General features: G+C 46.9%; 1 protein-coding gene across 1 annotated transcript in view; it reads right to left on the bottom strand.

Moving 5' to 3' along the window:
• Positions 1–17,683, bottom strand: part of ush2a (Usher syndrome 2A (autosomal recessive, mild)) — a 1,262,450-nt gene that overhangs the window by 158,745 nt on the left and 1,086,022 nt on the right. Inside the window, exon 80 of the mRNA XM_068045693.1 lies at positions 13,606–13,768. Coding sequence (XP_067901794.1) covers positions 13,606–13,768 — 163 coding nt within the window. The remainder of the gene's footprint in view (positions 1–13,605; positions 13,769–17,683) is intronic.

Here is a 17,683-nt window from a genome sequence, read left to right on the forward strand (position 1 = left end):
AGATCAAGAGGGGAGCCTGAGACCCCTTCCTTACCTGGTCATAACAAGCAGTTGCAAGGAGGAGGGAGGTCCTGCCCCCACAGGGTGCAAAATGTCCTCCAGTCAACTCATGCATGCCAGTGAGAAAAGGTGGCTCAGAAGGTCAATGCCAGGAGCCTAGGTACCAGGACCTGGCTGCAATGCCAAAAAAAGTTTTAAAACCTTACCAGGGTTGTCAAGGTAAGAATCCAAACTCTCAGCTCCTTTATTGTCTCGTCACGCCTGCAGCACCTGCAACATCATTACCCACAACCCACCTCATCTCGCTTCTCTTCATTCTTCTGCAATCACTGCACCACACTCTACTGTACCTCCATCTGCTCACACACTCTGCATCTCCTGGAATCAACTGGACAGGCTTTCTCAGGTTTAAACAAGAAAGGTGTAAGTTTATTAACCTTAACACACTACCTCAGTTAAAACTACTAAAAATGCGCAATGCAAACAAACTAGCATGCATCAGCACTATTGAAATGCTCACTTTCCTATACCTCACATCTTACATACAATGATTGGAATCTTATCATTTTAGAATATGACCATGAGTTGGGACCATTTCCCGATCCTGACCCGGCACTGGCTGTCAGTGCACCCACATGGAAGATCTTCCCGGAGGTGATCAATTAAGACACTGCCTTCAGGTCCACCATCCAATTAAAGAAAGTGGACAGGTTCCTGATGCTGCAGGCTGCAGCCTTGGAAGGATGATAACCCCACTGCCAGAGGTGGGTGCTGCAGCTGCAGGAGGGGCACTGAGATGCTGCCTCCATCTTGAAGCACCACTGAAGAAGTATTCAATTTAACAAAATAAACAATAGCCACAGCTGCAAGGCCACTGCTGTGGTGGGGAAACACCTCCACAGAATGGCTGGCTGCCTCAGCTGTGGCCTGCTGATAGCTGTGGCTCTGGTAGGAGGGGCAGTGAGTATTTGAGGCCTCGCGGGCCCTCCCAGGCAAGTCACCTTCAGGCATCTGCCAGGTTTGGCCCCCAATGGGGGGCCTATCCACCACTGGGAAGATCCCAGCGGTGTCCCCATTCAGCCCACAAATGGGCAGTTAATTATGCAGATTAGCTACCCGCCGCTGCCAGGTGGATAGCCTCTGCCAGCGATGACCTGACTCCGGGAAGATCGCCCAAGGCGGCAATGCATTGGACCACTGACCCTATGCCAGGTAGGTTATCTGAATTTCCTCCCAATTCCGCCTTCATGCCTGCCCCCAAGGGTCCAGGAAGATTCCGCCCAATATCTGCACTATTCAACCCTGACAGGCACATTCTCAAAAACTCAAAAGGCTATCATTAATACACTCCCTTCTTTCTTCCAGAAGGTACAATATCAAATGAGGAAGCAGGCAGATTCCGAGACTGCCTGCATGTCCCTTACCATTGAAGGAGCAGGTCCTGAAGTTGACAGGCAGAGGGAGAGTCATAGACGGGGTAAGTGGAAATGCTGGAGGGGATGTCCCATGCTGTTTCTTCACATCTTATCATCTTCTTCTCTTCTCTGTCACCCTACAGAGGACTGAATTTTATCAGCACTCTATGGATGGGCCAGGAGATGGGGGGGGACATAAAATAGTGAGGGAAGGCGGGGGTGGAGTTCCCGTTGCTTTCCCGATGCCATTCAATTTTGTCAGGGACAGGGAAGGCAAAGGACAACCTGCCCGGCCAGAGGCCAATTGAGGCCCTTAAGTGGCTAATTAATGCCTACTTCAGGGTATTTTACCAGAGGCTGGCAGGAGCCCCACCACATGGGGATGTTGCCTAGTAAAACCAGGCAGCCTCCCTATTGGCAGGGTGGGGAATGGGGTCGACAGTGGCATCCCTCCTGCTCGGGCAATCTGTGGCCCACGAAGGGCCCCCAGCCGCAAAGGCCATCGCTGCGCCAACACCTCAACCCTCCCCGCCCTCACCAACCACCCCACCCCCACCCACTTAGCTCCGAAGCACCATGGCTGCTCCTAGTCCTGGGCCTACTGAAGCCTTAGTCATAGTCACCACTCCCAGTGGCACTGCTGAGCTGCCAACCCTTTGATTGACTGGCAGCTCTTACAGATGGGATCTTGCACTGCCTGAGCACCGTAAAATGCATCAGGGATCTCCAGAATAGCTGAGGCAGGGTTCCCCTCGCTTTTCTGGCCTGGCGTCAGGTCCCCCGTCACCTGCATAGAATCCAGCCCATAATCTGCATGAGTAACTGCAACTATATTCATCAGTCACTGATCTCTCTCTGCTCTCTCTTCACACTAAAAGCTGACCCTGGTCATTCTCTTTCATTTCAAAGAGGGTTTTTTTAAAAACAATATTAAATTGGAAAGATGAAAAACACTATGACATGGATTTTGCTTTCCAGATCCAAGTGTGTCAGGGTAGGACTTATGCCTACTCCCTTGAATCAGTGTCAGAGCAGTGGGAGGGATTCAAAGGGTTCAGAGTAAATATGGTCCCACAAAGGAAAAGGGTGAGATGGCCAAATCTAGAACCCTATGGATGTCAAGGAGCTTACAGCGTAAGATAAGGCAGAAAAGGAAAGCTTATGTCTGATCTCAATACTACAGAAAGACCAAAAAGGTAACCTATGTGTAGGGGCAGAAGATGTTGGTATTGTTTTTAATTAATTCTTTGCGTCTGTCTTCACAAAAGAGGGGGACGATGCAGATATTATAGTTAAGAAGGAGGGGTGTGAAGTATTGGATGTGATAAACATAGGGAGAGAGGAAGTATTAATGCGATTAGCATCCTTGAAAGTTAATAAATCACCAGGGCCGGATGAAATGTACCCCAGGCTGTTAAAAGAAGCTAGAGAAGAAATAGCGGAAGGCCTGACCATCATTTTCCAGTCCTCACTGGATACAGGTGTGGTGCCAGAGGATTGGAGGACTGATAACATTGTACCTCTGTTTAAAAAGGAAATGAGGGATAGACCAAATAATCACAGGCCAGTCAGTCTAATCTCAGTAGTGGGCAAATTATTGGAAGCAATTATGAGAGACAGGATAAACTAATTTCTAAGACTCACTTAAGGAAAAATAGCCACTTACGTTGCTCGTGTCTGTGGGCACAGTGGGGTAGAAGACCCCATTGCACTTGTCTTTCTGTGTCTCCCGTGCTGAAGAATGACTGAAATGTGCCCATTTTGGGGTAGGCAATATTCAGGTCTCCCTTGTGGTTGCCTAAAACAGGTGATAGACTCTTTGCATATATTAATATATTAATGAGAGGCCTAATGCTTTTTTTTGAGGACCACTCTTGGAAATTTGTCAAGGTGCTGGACCTGCTCCACTTAGTTTATTGTTTACTTCTGTGACCAAACCAGCAGTCCTTAAAGGTAACACTGGAGACCACCACCATAAAAGCTCTACAGCTGTACTTTGGGCCGCTACCTTAAAAATGGGCCAAAACTAATTTCTCAGCCACTGTTTCTAGTTTTCCTTCCAAGTACTTGCATTCAAGCTTTAGATAGAGAGTTGAGATGTATGAAAATTATGAAGACCAGCTCACAGTTTTGAAAGATTGGAAAGTATATTGAAGCTTCAACACAAAATTAAGCAAGTGACTTTGTAGGTATGGAAAATTTTGAACATTTCGCGTGCCCTCAAATTGATTTAGCTTAGGTTTCTTTCATTCAGCTTGTGTAGTCAATAGTTTCAGCAGCAGTGACAGTAAAACTCCTTTATGTTGCCAGTGCCATCGTCTTGATGTAACTCTGCCATCATTTTGAAAGACTTAGAAACATATTAGAAAAGAACATAAGATTAATAGTGATTGCTAAGTGATAAGTCTGTGAGCATCCTTCTACAACTTGCCATGATGAGCAGTTTCATTAACATTGTAAAAGGTTGTTTACTGCTTGTCGGAATTGGCTCTTTTTATAAACCCCTTCATAACCATCAACCAGTACAGATATCCTACTTTATTTTACTTGGACAAATAATTTTTATTATGGACAAAGACAGTGGAAAATACAGCAGTTAATTAATTCTCTTTTTAATAAGGATGTTAATTTAAATGAAGCGTTTGCCTTTAAGGAAAGGATTTATTCCCCATGTATTCTACAGAACCCGTTTAATAGGAACACTGAGACAAAAGTAATCTTTTGCCACACTGGGGTGATGGGTCCCATTAAAATGTTTTTACTATGTGATGCTTGCTAAAAATAGAGAACATTTCTGCTTGGTGGTGTAGTTACTTATTTCGAGACACAGTTAAAAAGGAGTGAATAGTAGGCACTCTGCCTAGCCAAGCCAAAAGTAATAAACCTTTTGCTCAAATGACACAATCAAATCAAAATCATAATTGTAGATTGTTGGATCCCTCTGTGTACAGCAGAATGTTGCTGACTGACATAGATAGAGAGCTGATTTTATTTAAAGTGTAATGAAAATGCTGCACTGGGGCACTAGATACAAATGTTATATTGGGCAATATCACAATGAATCACTTGCCAGTGATTTTAGTTGGAGTTTAGAGTCATTGAAACAACCACAATATTAAATCTTTCTCTGATGACAGTGACAAAACAGATGTTTATAATGACAGAACTGGGATACTTGCTGGCAGTTTCTTTCTATTTTCCAGCACATGCCTTTAATAGATGGAGTAATAAAGAAGATTATTTCAGGTGACATATCGGTGCTTACTCTTTTGAAAATGGTTTTGCACTGTGTGTTTGTGCTGATAGCAGCAAAGAAGGATTTGTCACAAATACAAAAATTTCACGGGGTCAGTTTAGTATTCCGCAGAATTGTTCATTTTTTAAAAACTGTGTGTTTATTTCTTGAACTGACATAAGCCCCAAGACAGAAAGAGAATAAGAAGTGGACAAAGAAGCAAAAAGAGTTAAGAGAGATAGAGAATCAGCAACACAAAGACATCATGATTTATCATGTGCAACACCATGGGAATTTGACCAGTCACATAATAAATCTGGACTTCTAACTGAATGAATAATTACTTTTGTGCATTTTATAATTATGCAAATAATAATCTAAAATCAAAGGCCGAGAGATTTGATTGCACCTGAAAACGGGTGTGCACGAACCAATTGAAACTGATGCTGGCAGCTCATTACTATGAGTCAGGTGTGCAGCCAGTGCCACTTATTGGTTGTGCACCTGTCTAAGGGATGGAGAATTGGGCTTGGCTTATGCCATTTAAAGGCAGTCACCATCTCTTAAAGGGTTTGTGTACTCTATCTGCAGACAGAAGGGAAGTGTTTTCAAAGGAATAAAATGGCTGAAAGAGATACATAAAGTTTTCAGATGCAGCTTTGGAGGCCCTGGTCCAGTCTGTTTACAGGGAGAGGGAGATTTTGTTCCCTCTGGGGGGCCAGAAAGCCCTCAAGGCATCACATCTGCTGCCAGTGGGAAGAGGTCAATGCGAGGAACTTTGCTGCCTGAACATGGCTACGATGCTTAGAAAAGTTGAAAAACCTCACCAGAGTTATCAAGGGAAGAATTTTATCTCTCACTTCAATTACTTCTCCCCACACCACCAACACCTACAGCCTCACCAGTCATAACATTCCCCTCCCCCAGCCTCACCGCTCATAACATTCCCCTCCCCCACTGCCCTTCACTTTCCTACAATCATTGCAACACACTGCACTCCACAAGCAGAATTTAATGCAGCTGTATAAAGTGGGTATGCTGGTATGGGGGGACAGAGAATCATGTCAGAACTGTTTGCCCGGAAATCCGGCGTCAAGATGTCGGCTCCGGATTTTGCCAGTGGCGGGAAAGCACCATGGCAGCATTGGCACCCCGAAGCGAGGGGAAGGTATTTTAAATTGCTGAACTGATTTTAAAATGCATTTAAATATAATTAATTCCAGTTTAACGTTTGGCCCTCGATTTTGTGAATAGCAGGTGCACGACTGTTAAAGCCTGGCGGCACCGTGGTGAGAGGCCACATTGCCGCGACGAGGAGGCAGCCTTGAGCATTGCTGCACAGGGGAAGGGGCTGGAGGGTTTGGAGGCCATTGTTGGACAGTGTTGCTGTGGGCTCTGCAAGAGGGTCCGGGGTCTTGGGGTCTCTGCCAGGGTTCAGTGTGGGTTTTGGAACTCTGCAAGGGTTTAGTATGGGTGTGGGGGGTGGGGGGCTGTCTTGGGTTACCAAACTGCTGTGTGATGTGTTTGGTTGCTCACACTGCTAGAACAAAGGGTGGGCCATAAGCAAGGTTGGGCTCTGAGGTTCATCAGGGACTTTGCTGAGAGAATTGTTATAAACTCAGTTGCCAAGGCAGAGTCATCTCTGCATCGTCAGTGTTCTGCAGGCCCACTGATCACCTGGCATGGGTCTCATACACCCTGTATTTTTGGATCACCATGGCCTGATGCGGCACCTCTGATGGAGGCAAGGCCAGGAGGCAGCTGCACCTGTCCGTGAAGCTCCACGAAGGCAAGAAGGGGCCATGTTCACCAGAGTGTACCGGACTAATATCAGCTACCTCCAAATGTCCGAGCCCAACTACCAGCAAAGACTACGGCTCTTCAGGGAGGCTGTCACTGACTTATGCACCTACTGCAGGACAAGTTGTGACCTCTGGGATTTGGGAGTCACCCTATGCCAGTGGCACTAAACTTCTACGGATCTGGATCTTTCCAGGGATCCACTGGGGACATATGTGTGGTCTCCCAGGCAGTAGCTCACCGTTGCTTCAAGGAGGTGACCTATGGCCTATTCAAGAGGCTCGGAGACTATGTGTACTACCGGACCGACCCTGACTGTCAGGCTGAGCAGGCCATTGGGTTCGGGCCAATCGCTGGATTCCCCCATGTGCAAGGTGCGTTAGATTGCACGCATGTAGCCATCAAGGCTCCCACGGATCAACCAGCCTCCATCAGTAACAGGAAGGGTTTCCATTCAATCAACGTTCAACTGGTCAAAAGAGTTTCCTGCAGGTTTGTGTCCACTTCCCAGAAAGCAGCCACGATGCCAAACATACTTCGACAGTCCCAGGTACCACAGCACAATCTAGCATTGCAAAGAGTGGAGGCCTTACATGACGATGAGATGCCTGAGTGACACTCCTCCACTAACAAGGAGGACACAGAGGAGGGAGAGTGGCAAGTAGAGTTTCCAGCCACTCTGATGTCCACTCGCTGAGATTCCAATAAAGACACAACTTAATGCATGTAGTCTGTTGCCTCCTTTCCATTTATGTTCACTGACTGGCGACCAGTTGCAATGCGAGCTAGTGCCCAGGGGAGAACATATGATAATGACGCCTGTGATCACACTGGCATGTTATTGAGGGCTGTGGTCACATTAGCATTGAACTAAGGGGGAAGTCAGCACTCACATTAAGGCAAAATGAAACATGGCATTCAGACAATGATAGCTAATGATTTGTGCAAAATAACTTTTAATTAATCACTACATAACATATTTCCTATACACGAGTCCCAAAGTGTGGCTAGGTGGTCTTAACACATTTGCAAGTTCTCCTATGCAGTGTGATCCATGCGATAGCAGCTGGGCTGGAGGTTGGCTGCTGATCAGGTTGCCCCTTGGCCAGTGATGACTTTAGCTGCCGTCCTCTGAATGCCTGAGGCCTGGAAGCACCGGTGCAGGACTCTCCTCGGGCATCGTGGCGCTGGAGCTGGGCTCACTGCAGAGGAGCTGAACAGCCGGTGTCCATACTTGGAGTGCCCTGAGGGGAGCCCCCAGATGTGGAGGGCAGTCTCTCCTCCTCCCTTTGAAGGCTCACTTGAACCTCCCTGCTCACCAGAGAAGGACGAGGAGCGGGATAAGTCTACAGGCTCCTGTTCCTTCTCTCGCCTTACCATTGCTGCATTGAGCTCATGGCAAAGGTGATGGTGTGCAGGTCTGCATGCATCTGTGGGATTTGTCTCTCCATGAGGGTCACCAACATCTCGATGGAGGAAGTCATGCGCTCACATGCCTGAGACACGGCAGCATCCTCCATTGTCCGCTCATGGCTGCAAATGGTCTCTGGCATCTCCGCCAGATGTTGCCTGACCTCTCTATGCAAATCTAGAGGCTCGTCATCAGCCTGGGACTCAGCATGGGCCTGGCCACCCACAGTCCGACTGTCGGAGGCCTTGGCTGTCTCAGCCTCAGCCAGCTGCTCAGGCGTGTGTGCGGTGCTCTCATCAGCTTGTGACCCTGATTCTCAAGCCAAGCGGTTCCCTACTGAGGTGAAAGCATCTGCGCTAGTAAAAGGTCCTCTGCATCCTCTGAGTGGCCCTCCTCCTCAGAGATGAACAAGTGTACCCCCATGGCAGCAGTCTCCTACACACACCGAACTGCATGAGAGAACACAAACGTGTGGGTTAGGCTGTGCAGATCTTGTCATGTCAACCATGCGGGTCTCCAAAATTAATGTGTATGTCGATGGAAGTCAATCCTCACTCTCTTGCGCAGAGACCCCAGTCTCACTGTCCAAAATGGTATCCGCCCTGGGTCCTCACCAATTCCAAGGCCTCTTCCTCGGTGGTGGTGAGAGGATGCAGATCAGGAACTCCTCCACCAGTCTGGCCCGTCTCCCTCTTGTTGCAGGCCCTCTTGTCCTGCAATAGGGAGGATGGAGATAGTAGAGATTGGCAGAGAGATCAACATGACAGTTCTTCTAGTGTCAGACCCTGGTTCCCTACTGAGGGATCTGATATATCTCATGCTGACACGCACTGTAAGGGGAATTAATGCGGGTGAGCTATGAAGGAAAGTGGCCTTTTTTTTATTCGTTCGTGGGATGTGGGCGTCACTAGCTAGGCCAGCATTTATTGCCCATCCCTAATTGCCCTCGAGAAGGTGGTAGTAAGCTGCCTTCTTCAACCTCTGCAGTCCTTGGGGTGTAGGTGCACTGACAGTGCTGTTAGGAAGTGAGTTTCAGTATTTTGACCCAGCAAGTCGGGATGGTGTGTGGCTTGGAGGGGAACTTGCAGGTGGTGGTGTTCCCATGAATTTGCTGCCCTTGTCCTTCTAGGTGATAGAGGTCATGCGTTTGGAAGTTGCTGTTGAAGGAGCTTTGGTGAGTTGCTCCACTGCATCTTGTAGATGGTACACACTGCTGCCACTGTACGTCAGTGCTGAAGGGAGCGAATCTTGAAGGTGGTGGATGGGATGCCAATCAAGTGGGCTGCTTTGTCCTGGATGTTGTTGAGCTTCTTGAGTGTTGTTGGAGCTGCACCCATCTGGGCAAGTTAAGAGTATTCCATCACACTCCTGACTTGTAGATGATGGACTGGCATTGGGGAGACATGAGGTGAGTTACTCGCCGCAGAATTCCGAGCCTATGACCTGCTCTTGTAACCACAGCATTTATGAGGCTGGTCCAGTTTCGTTTCTGGTCAATGGTGACCCCCAGGATGTTGATAGTGGGGGATTCAGCGATGGTAATGCCATTGAATATCAAGGGGAGATGGTTAGATTCTCTTTTGTTTGAGATGGTCATTGCCTGGCACTTGTGTGGCATGAATGTTACTTGCCACTTAGCAGCCCAAGCCTGGATATTGTCCAGGTCTTGCTGCATATGGTCATGGGCTGCTTCAGTATCTGAGGAGTCATGAATAGTGCTGAACATTGTGCGATCATCAGCGTACATCCCCACTTCTGACTTTATGATGGAGGGAAGGCCATTGATAAAGCAGCTGAAGATAGTTGGGCCTACCTTGAGGTACTTTTGCAGTGATGTACTGGGACTGAGATGATTGACATCCAACAACCACAACCATAATCCTTTGTGCTAGGTATGACTCCAACGGGCAGGGAGTTTTCCCACGATTCCCATTGACTCCAATATTGCTAGGGCTCCTTGATGCCATACTCGGTCAAATGCTGCCTTGATGTCAAAGGTAGTCACTCTCACCTCACCTCTGGAGTTCAGCTCCTTTGTCCATGTTTGGACCAAGGCTGTAATGAGGTCAGGAGCTGAGTGGCCCTGGCAGAACCCAAACTGAGCATCAGTGAGCAGGTTATTGCTGAGCAAGTGCCACTTGATAGCACTGTCGATGATCCCTTCCATCACCTTGCTGATGATTTCGAGTAGACGGACAGAGCGGTAATTAGTCGGGTTGGATTTGTCTTGCTTTTTGTGCACAGGACATATCTAGGCAATTTTCCACATTGCCAATAGATGCCAGTTTTGGAGCTGTACAGGAACAGCTTGGCTAGGGGCGTGGCTAGTTCTGGAACACAAGTCTTCAGTACAATTGCCAGAATGTTGTCAGGGCCCATAGCCTTTGCAGTATCCAGTGCTTTCAGCCATTTCTTGATATCACGTGAAGTGAATCGGATTGGCTGAAGACTGGCATCTCTGATGCCGAGGACCTCAGGAGGAGGCTGAGATGGATCATCCACTTGGCACTTCTGGCTGAAGATGGATGCAAATGCTTCAGCCTTGTCTTTTGCACTGATGTGCTGGGCTCCCCCATCATTGAGGATGGGGATATTTGTGGAGTCTCCTCCTCCGGTTAGTTGTTTAATTGACCATCGCCATTCACGACTGGATGTGGCAGGACTGCAGAGCTTAGATCTGATCTGTTTGTTGTGGGATTGCTTAGCTCTGTCTATTGCATGCTGCTTTCACTGTTTGGCATTCAAGTAGTCCTGTGTTGTAGCTTCACCAGATTGACACCTCATTTTTATGTATGGCTGGTGCTGCTCCTGGCACACCCTCCTGCATTCTTCATTGAACCAGGGTTGATCCCCTGGCTTGATGGTAATGGTAGAGTGGGGGATATGCTGGGCCATGAGGTTACAGAATGTGGTTGAATACAATTCTGCTGCTGCTGATGGTTCACAGCGCCTCATGGATGCCCAGTTTTGAGTTGCAAGATCTGTTTGAAATCTATCCCATTTAGCACAGTGGTAGTGCCACACAACACGATGGTGGGTATCCTCAATGTGAAGACGGACTTCGTCTACACAAGGACTGTACGGTGATCTGTCATGGACAGATGCATCTGTGACAGGTACATTGGTGAGGACGAGCTCAAGTATGTTTTTCCCTCTTGTTGATTTCCTCACCACCTGCCGCAGGCCCAGTCTAACAGCCATGTCCTTTAGGACTCGGCCAGCTTGGTCAGTAGTGGTGCTTCTGAGCCACTCTTGGTGATGGACATTGAAGTCCCCCACCCAGAGTACATTCTGTGCCCTTGCCACCCTCAGTGCTTCTTCCAATTGGTATTCAACATGGAGAAGCACTTATTCATCAGCTGAGGCAGGTGGTTGGTGGTAATCAGCAGAAGGTTTTCTTGCCCATGTTTGACTTGATGTAATGAGACTTCATGGGGTCCGGAGTCAATGTTGAAGACTCCCAGGGCAACTCCCTCCTGACTATATACCACTGTGCCACCACCTCTGGTGGGTATGTCCTGTCCCACCGGCAGGACATACCCAGGGATGGTGATGGTGGTGTCTGGGACATTGTCTGTAAGGTATGATTCCGTGAGTATGACTACGTCAGGCTGTTGCATGACTATTCTGTGGGACAACTCTTCCAATTTTGGCACAAGCCCCCCGATATTAGGAAGGAGGACTTTGTTGGGTTGATAGGGCTGGGTTTGCCATTGTCATTTCCAGTGCCTAGGTTGATGCTGGGTGGTCTGTCCGGTTTCATTCATTTTCTTAGATTTCGTAGCAGTTTGATACAACTGAGTGGCTTGTTAGGCCATTTCAGAGGATATTTTAGAGTCAACCACATTGCTGTGGGTCTGGAGTCATATGTCGAGCAGATTTCCTTCCTTAAAGGACATTAGTGAACCAGATGGGTTTTAACAACAATCGACAATGGTTTCATGGTCACCATTAGACTAAATTTTAATTCCAGATTTATTAATTGAATTCAAATTTCACCATCTGCTGCGGTGGGATTCGAACCCATGTCCCCACAGCATTAGCCTGGGGCTCTGGGTTACTAGTCTAGTGACATTACCACCACGCCACCACCTGTGGCCAAGATGCAGCCATGAATCTGTCAGGAAGAGGTGATGCCTTAGCCCCTCTGCCATCGCTGTGATAGGGCCACCCTCCCCATGTTGTGCAACCTCCTCTGTAGTCACATGCAATCCCCAAAAAGGAGAGTGGTATGGAGCACATCTTGGCTGAATGCAGGAGAATGATGACCCTCTTTTGGCACTGCACCCAGGTCCAGTGGATGACCCCACAGCTGCTGACCTCCTCAGCAACCTCTACCCAGGCTTGCTTGCTCAGGCGGGAGGTTTTGTTCTTGACATTTCTGGGGAAGAGAACCTCCTGCCTTTCCCTTGCAGCCTGGAGGAGAATCTGCAGGGAGGCATCACGGAACTGTGGGGTCACTCTGTGTCTTGCTTTGGCCATCATTTGGTGTCCACCTCGGGGATGTGGGGAGGGGGCGGCAGTCCATGAATCAGTTCAACAACATTTCCATCAGTCAAAGGGGCGGCACAGTGGCGCAGTGGTTAGCACTGCAGTCTCACAGCTCCGGCGACCCGGGTTCAATTCCGGGTACTGCCTGTGTGGAGTTTGCAAGTTCTCCCTGTGTCTGCGTGGGTTTCCTCCGGGTGCTCCGGTTTCCTCCCACATGCCAAAGACTTGCAGGTTGATAGGTAAATTGGCCATTATAAATTGCCCCTAGTATAGGTAGGTGGTAGGGAAAATATAGGGACAGGTGGGGATGTGGTAGGAATATGGGATTAGTGTAGGATTAGTATAAGTGGGTGGTTGATGGTCGGCACAGACTCGGTGGGCCGAAGGGCCTGTTTCAGTGCTGTATCTCTAAAAAAAAAAGCTGCCAGTGACTCTAAGGCAGGACGGGAATGGTTCCCATTTCCAAGCCTGCTGCCGGGACTGTCATCAGTGTCATTAAATTCAGCCCCACCACTTTCTTCTTCTACTCATGCACTCTGTAAATCCTACTTTAACCGTGACGGCAACCCTCACTTCCCCACATCTCTTCCATACAATATATAAACTATTGTATGAAAGGTACATTCTCAAAACAACTCATCAGATTGTTATTCACACAGTCTCTTCTTTTATGATGAAAAAGGTTGAACACAACATGTGGCAGGAGATACCGATCAGAAAAGGTATTGTCCACCTATACAACCTTTCCCCTCTCAGAGAAGTCATGCAGGCTATCACAGGTAGGGGCAGAGTCATGGCTGTGCTGAGTGAAACCACTGGAGAAGACATTGCACAAGGTACCTTCATATCTAATCACCTTTTTCCCTTCTTACTTCTATCTCACTCTACACAAAGTATGACAAACTGTAGTTGCTTTCTGTGATTGCTGATTTACCTCTGCTCTCCTTTCACATGAAAAGTTAACTCTTGTCCCTTTTTTTAATTTCAGGTACTGAAAATGTCTGTGCCACTTCAGGAATAGGAGGATAGCCTTCCTGATGATGCAGTGTCATTTGAAATGGCAGTAGCATGCAGCAACTCAGTGACTGGCACCAAGCATACGTTAAAGGATAGGTTACAGAATAAGTGCAAAATGAGCTCATGCTTGCTGTCTGCCATATTGATACCCTGGACAGACATTTTACATAGTGTGATGACATTTCTAGGACTACGTATTCTAACTAAAGCAAAAAATAGTCATGATAATATTTTACCTGTAAATAAAGTAATTTGTGACAATTCCATTAGGCTTTTCAGGCGGAAGCCATTTGACTTCCATAACTGCTAAACCAACTGCTGTTATGACAGGTGGCTTTTGTTCCTGAGGTGGTGCTTCCATTGTCTTCTTGTATGCATGTTCACCAACTCCACAGCCATCTAAGACAACATTATCATAACAAAGTCACTGAAAACCTATGGGCTGAAATTTAAACTACTGTTCTTTAACTACATATTTTTTATCAAATATCTACACCAAATTCTGATCTGCTGGAATGATCCCGTCAAAATTAATCTTGCAAGGAGGTGCCAGAAAATAGTTCTATTGTCAGTTACTCTGAATGTGTATCACATTATTTCTGATTCGGGTTCCCAGCAGATACAGTTCTCGCACAGAATATGCGAAAGCTTTATAATGCAGACTAAATTAATTTAAATGAAGGCAGTCATATTCAACTCCAAATTTTCCAAGCTTTGAGTAGCAATCTCAGCCAGCATTAAGTACACCCATTCCAAGTGGGCAGTAAGAGCAAGCAGCATTCTTGGAATGTGGGAACCGAAACTCTTAAAAAGCCACAGCCGTTTCTTATCACAACAATTTTACAGTAATTTGCTTACAAAGAGCCATGCTTTAATGTTTGGAGGTGAAGAAGGCAAAGAAGACATACCAGGGGGATCAGCTGGCACAACAGCTAAAGTTCCTGTGCCCACAATTATTCCATCAGTCATATCTGCAGGCTCCAGCACATATACCTTGCAAAGACCAAGGGGAACTGTCTCCAGATCCCATGTCAGTACTGAGGCAGTTTTAGAACTGCACCATCTAGAAGACCTCCAGACAACCTTCATCACAGGGGCAGTACTGCCATGCCGATCAAGGTCGCCCCTTCCCTCAATTTTTATGCTTCTGACTCTATCCAGCACTGGAGACATCTGCTGTATCAGGCACTTTGGTCTCCATAGAAGTATCAAACAAACTGGCATCTCCTTTCACATTGAATAGTAACAACAGCATGACTCAGCTGACCAGTGTCACTGCATTGCTGAGATTCCCCTAAGTCCAAGTATAATTAGTGGCACCCTTGTGGCCATCTGAGCGAGAAAATACATGAACCAAAAGAGCATCACTATTAAGCCTATTTGCCCCAACTTTGTTCATCTATTTGGAAAGACACTCAAATTCCCCCAATGCAGCATTCAATTGCTTCTTACATGGTTTCAGGGTTTTCACCTTCATTACTCTATTCAGAGGTTGATAACTCTTTGCATGAAAAAGTCCTGATATTAGTTCTAAATTTTTCTTTTATTGGAACTGAACTTTATTCCCATGGTTATACTATACAATTTAGTAGAAAGTAACTTTCTGGATTGAGCAAACCATTTTATATCTCTGAATGAGATCACTCCTCAAATCCTTTACTTCAAGGACGAAAGGCCCAGCAACTCCGGAACAAGCTTTTAGGTAGCAGCCACAATGTTTTAGTTGTACCCCAATCATCTGTGCCACCATCGTTTGAGGGTGAAAGATACTTGCAGGATGGTTCCTCGGTGACCGAGATAATCTGCTTCAGCCATGACCAATGACACTCTTGCACCAGCCACAAACAAAAGCAGAGCTTTGAATACAACAAAGTCTGTGCAGTTAATATGATCATTATAGACCACACCATTGGCATCTTGGCTTCCAATGTATCAACAGGTCAAGGGGGCAATGGGGGGTGGGGAGCAGCCTTAGAGGTTGTCTCATCATAGACTCCAACATCACTATTGTCTGATATGTGCTATGTGTACTTGGAATACACACTTCATCGCTGTCTAATCCAGGCACTGTATCACAAGACCACTTATCTGTGGGAGCAGATCTGAGGGTAGTAATAATTTTTGTGAAGCCCCAAGTGTTCCTCCTGGCTCCATGTTAAAATTGCATGTTGCTGCTTGTCACAACTCTTACCCGCCCACCCCAAGGATTACCTCCGCTTTCTCATCTTAGGCCCTCTTGAAAGCTTGCCATCCCTCACAATGAGCAAGCTATCTCCGGGGACATGACTGGCACCTGCAGCTTGCCTGAACTATACTAATGAGGCTAATGGACCAATTTGTTGTGGCCCTGCCAAAGGCTTCATTATGCTCATTATGCGTGTGCAGCAGATGGCGCATATGGATTGCGCTTAGATTCAGTATATAAACTTATACTCTTCGAGTTCACGCATCATTACTGTTAGCCTGATAATGCAGAGCAGGAATGTCCAAACCTTTTGTCTTCATGAACTCATAGTGTGTACCATGGGCCCTCAACATCCACAAGTAAGCCTGGACTTTTTCAGGTTCCTTTCCCTGCTGAAAGGGCACCAGAGTTGGGACCTACAATGAGCACCAAGTTACACCCTTAACTGAGTCCATTTCCTGGAATCAGGCTCATGTGCACATTGAGAGCGGCCAAGACTATGGTGCCAGGAGAAACTTACTGTCACAGGGTAGCATAGTTGGTGAGGCCAACTGAACAGGATAAAGATTCCCAAAATTTTAAGATTTCTGCTTTGAAGAAGACAATTCATTGCTCTGCAATAACAGTTCAAGATTTAATTGTCAAAAGGTGGCTCAGTGGTACTGCACAATGGTGCACTAACTCACTGTTCAAAAAGTAGTTGGGCAAGAGTTTTTGCATCAGTTCTGTAGTGAGTTCCTCTACAAAGCTAGGCAGTGAGAGGGAAACACCAACTGCAAAGCAAGGCAAAATTTGAGGGCAGTTCAACTTACTTTGCTTATTATGCAGTAGAAGCTGCTTCAACAACAGCAATGAGTATCACACAAATATGACAGTTTACAAAAATAGAAGGGGATGGATAATATTCACAAAGACATGATTACCAATAGCGAACAATTTGCTACCGGTTACTGTGGAGCTAGTTTGAATCCATGATGGGTTAAATATTTCAAGTCACAATATATCAGTACATTCAAAAAGGAATATATTATTTCAAGCTACTTTTTTATTTATTCATTCATGGGATGTGGGTGACGCTGGCCAGGCCAGCATTTATTGCCCATCCCTAATTGCCCTTGAGAAGGTGGTGGTGAGCTGCCTTCTTAAACCGCTGCAGTCCATTTGGGGTAGGTATACCCACAGTGCTGTTAAGAAGGGAGTTCCAGGATTTTGACCCAGCGACAGTGAAGGAAGGGCGATATAGTTCCAAGTCAGGATGGTGTGTGACTTGGAGGGGAACTTGCAGGTGGTGGTGTTCCCATGTATTTGCTGCTCTTGTCCTTCTAGTTGGTAGAGGTCGCGGGTTTGGAAGGTGCTGTCTAAAGAGCCTTGGTGCATTGCTGCAGTGCATCTTGTAGATGGTACACACTGCTGCCACTGTGCGTCGGTTGTGGAGGGAGTGAATGTTTGTAGATGGGGTGCCAAACAAGCGGGCTGCTTTGTCCTGGATGGTGTCGAGCTTCTTGAGTGTTGTTGGAGCTGCACCCATCCAGGCAAGTGGAGAGTATTCCATCACACTCCTGACTTGTGCCTTGTAGATGGTGGACAGGCTTTGGGGAGTCAGGAGGTGAGTTACTCGCCTCAGGATTCCTAGCCTCTGACCTGCTCTTGTAGCTCTGACCTGCTCTTGTATTTATATGGCTACTCCAGTTCAGTTTCTGGTCAATGGTAACCCCTAGGATGTTGATAGTGGGGGATTCAGCGATGGTAATGCTGTTGAATGTCAAGGGGAGATGGTTAGATTCTCTCTTGTTGGAGATGGTCATTGCCTGGCACTTGTGTGGCGCAAATGTTACTTGCCACTTATCAGCCCAAGCCTGGATATTGTCCAGGTCTGGCTGCATTTCTACACGGACTGCTTCAGTATCTGAGGAGTCATGAATGGTGCTGAACATTGTGCAATCATCAGCGAACATCCCCACTTCTGACCTTATGATTGAAGGAAGGTCATTGATGAAGCAGCTGAAGATGGTTGGGCCCAGGACACTACCCTGAGGAACTCCTGCAGTGATGTCCTGGAGCTCAGATGATTGACCTCCAACAACCACAATCATCTTCCTTTGTGCTAGGTATGACTCCAGCCAGCGAAG

Source organism: Heterodontus francisci, chromosome 13, assembly GCF_036365525.1.
Source record: "Heterodontus francisci isolate sHetFra1 chromosome 13, sHetFra1.hap1, whole genome shotgun sequence".
NCBI lineage: Eukaryota > Metazoa > Chordata > Chondrichthyes > Heterodontiformes > Heterodontidae > Heterodontus > Heterodontus francisci.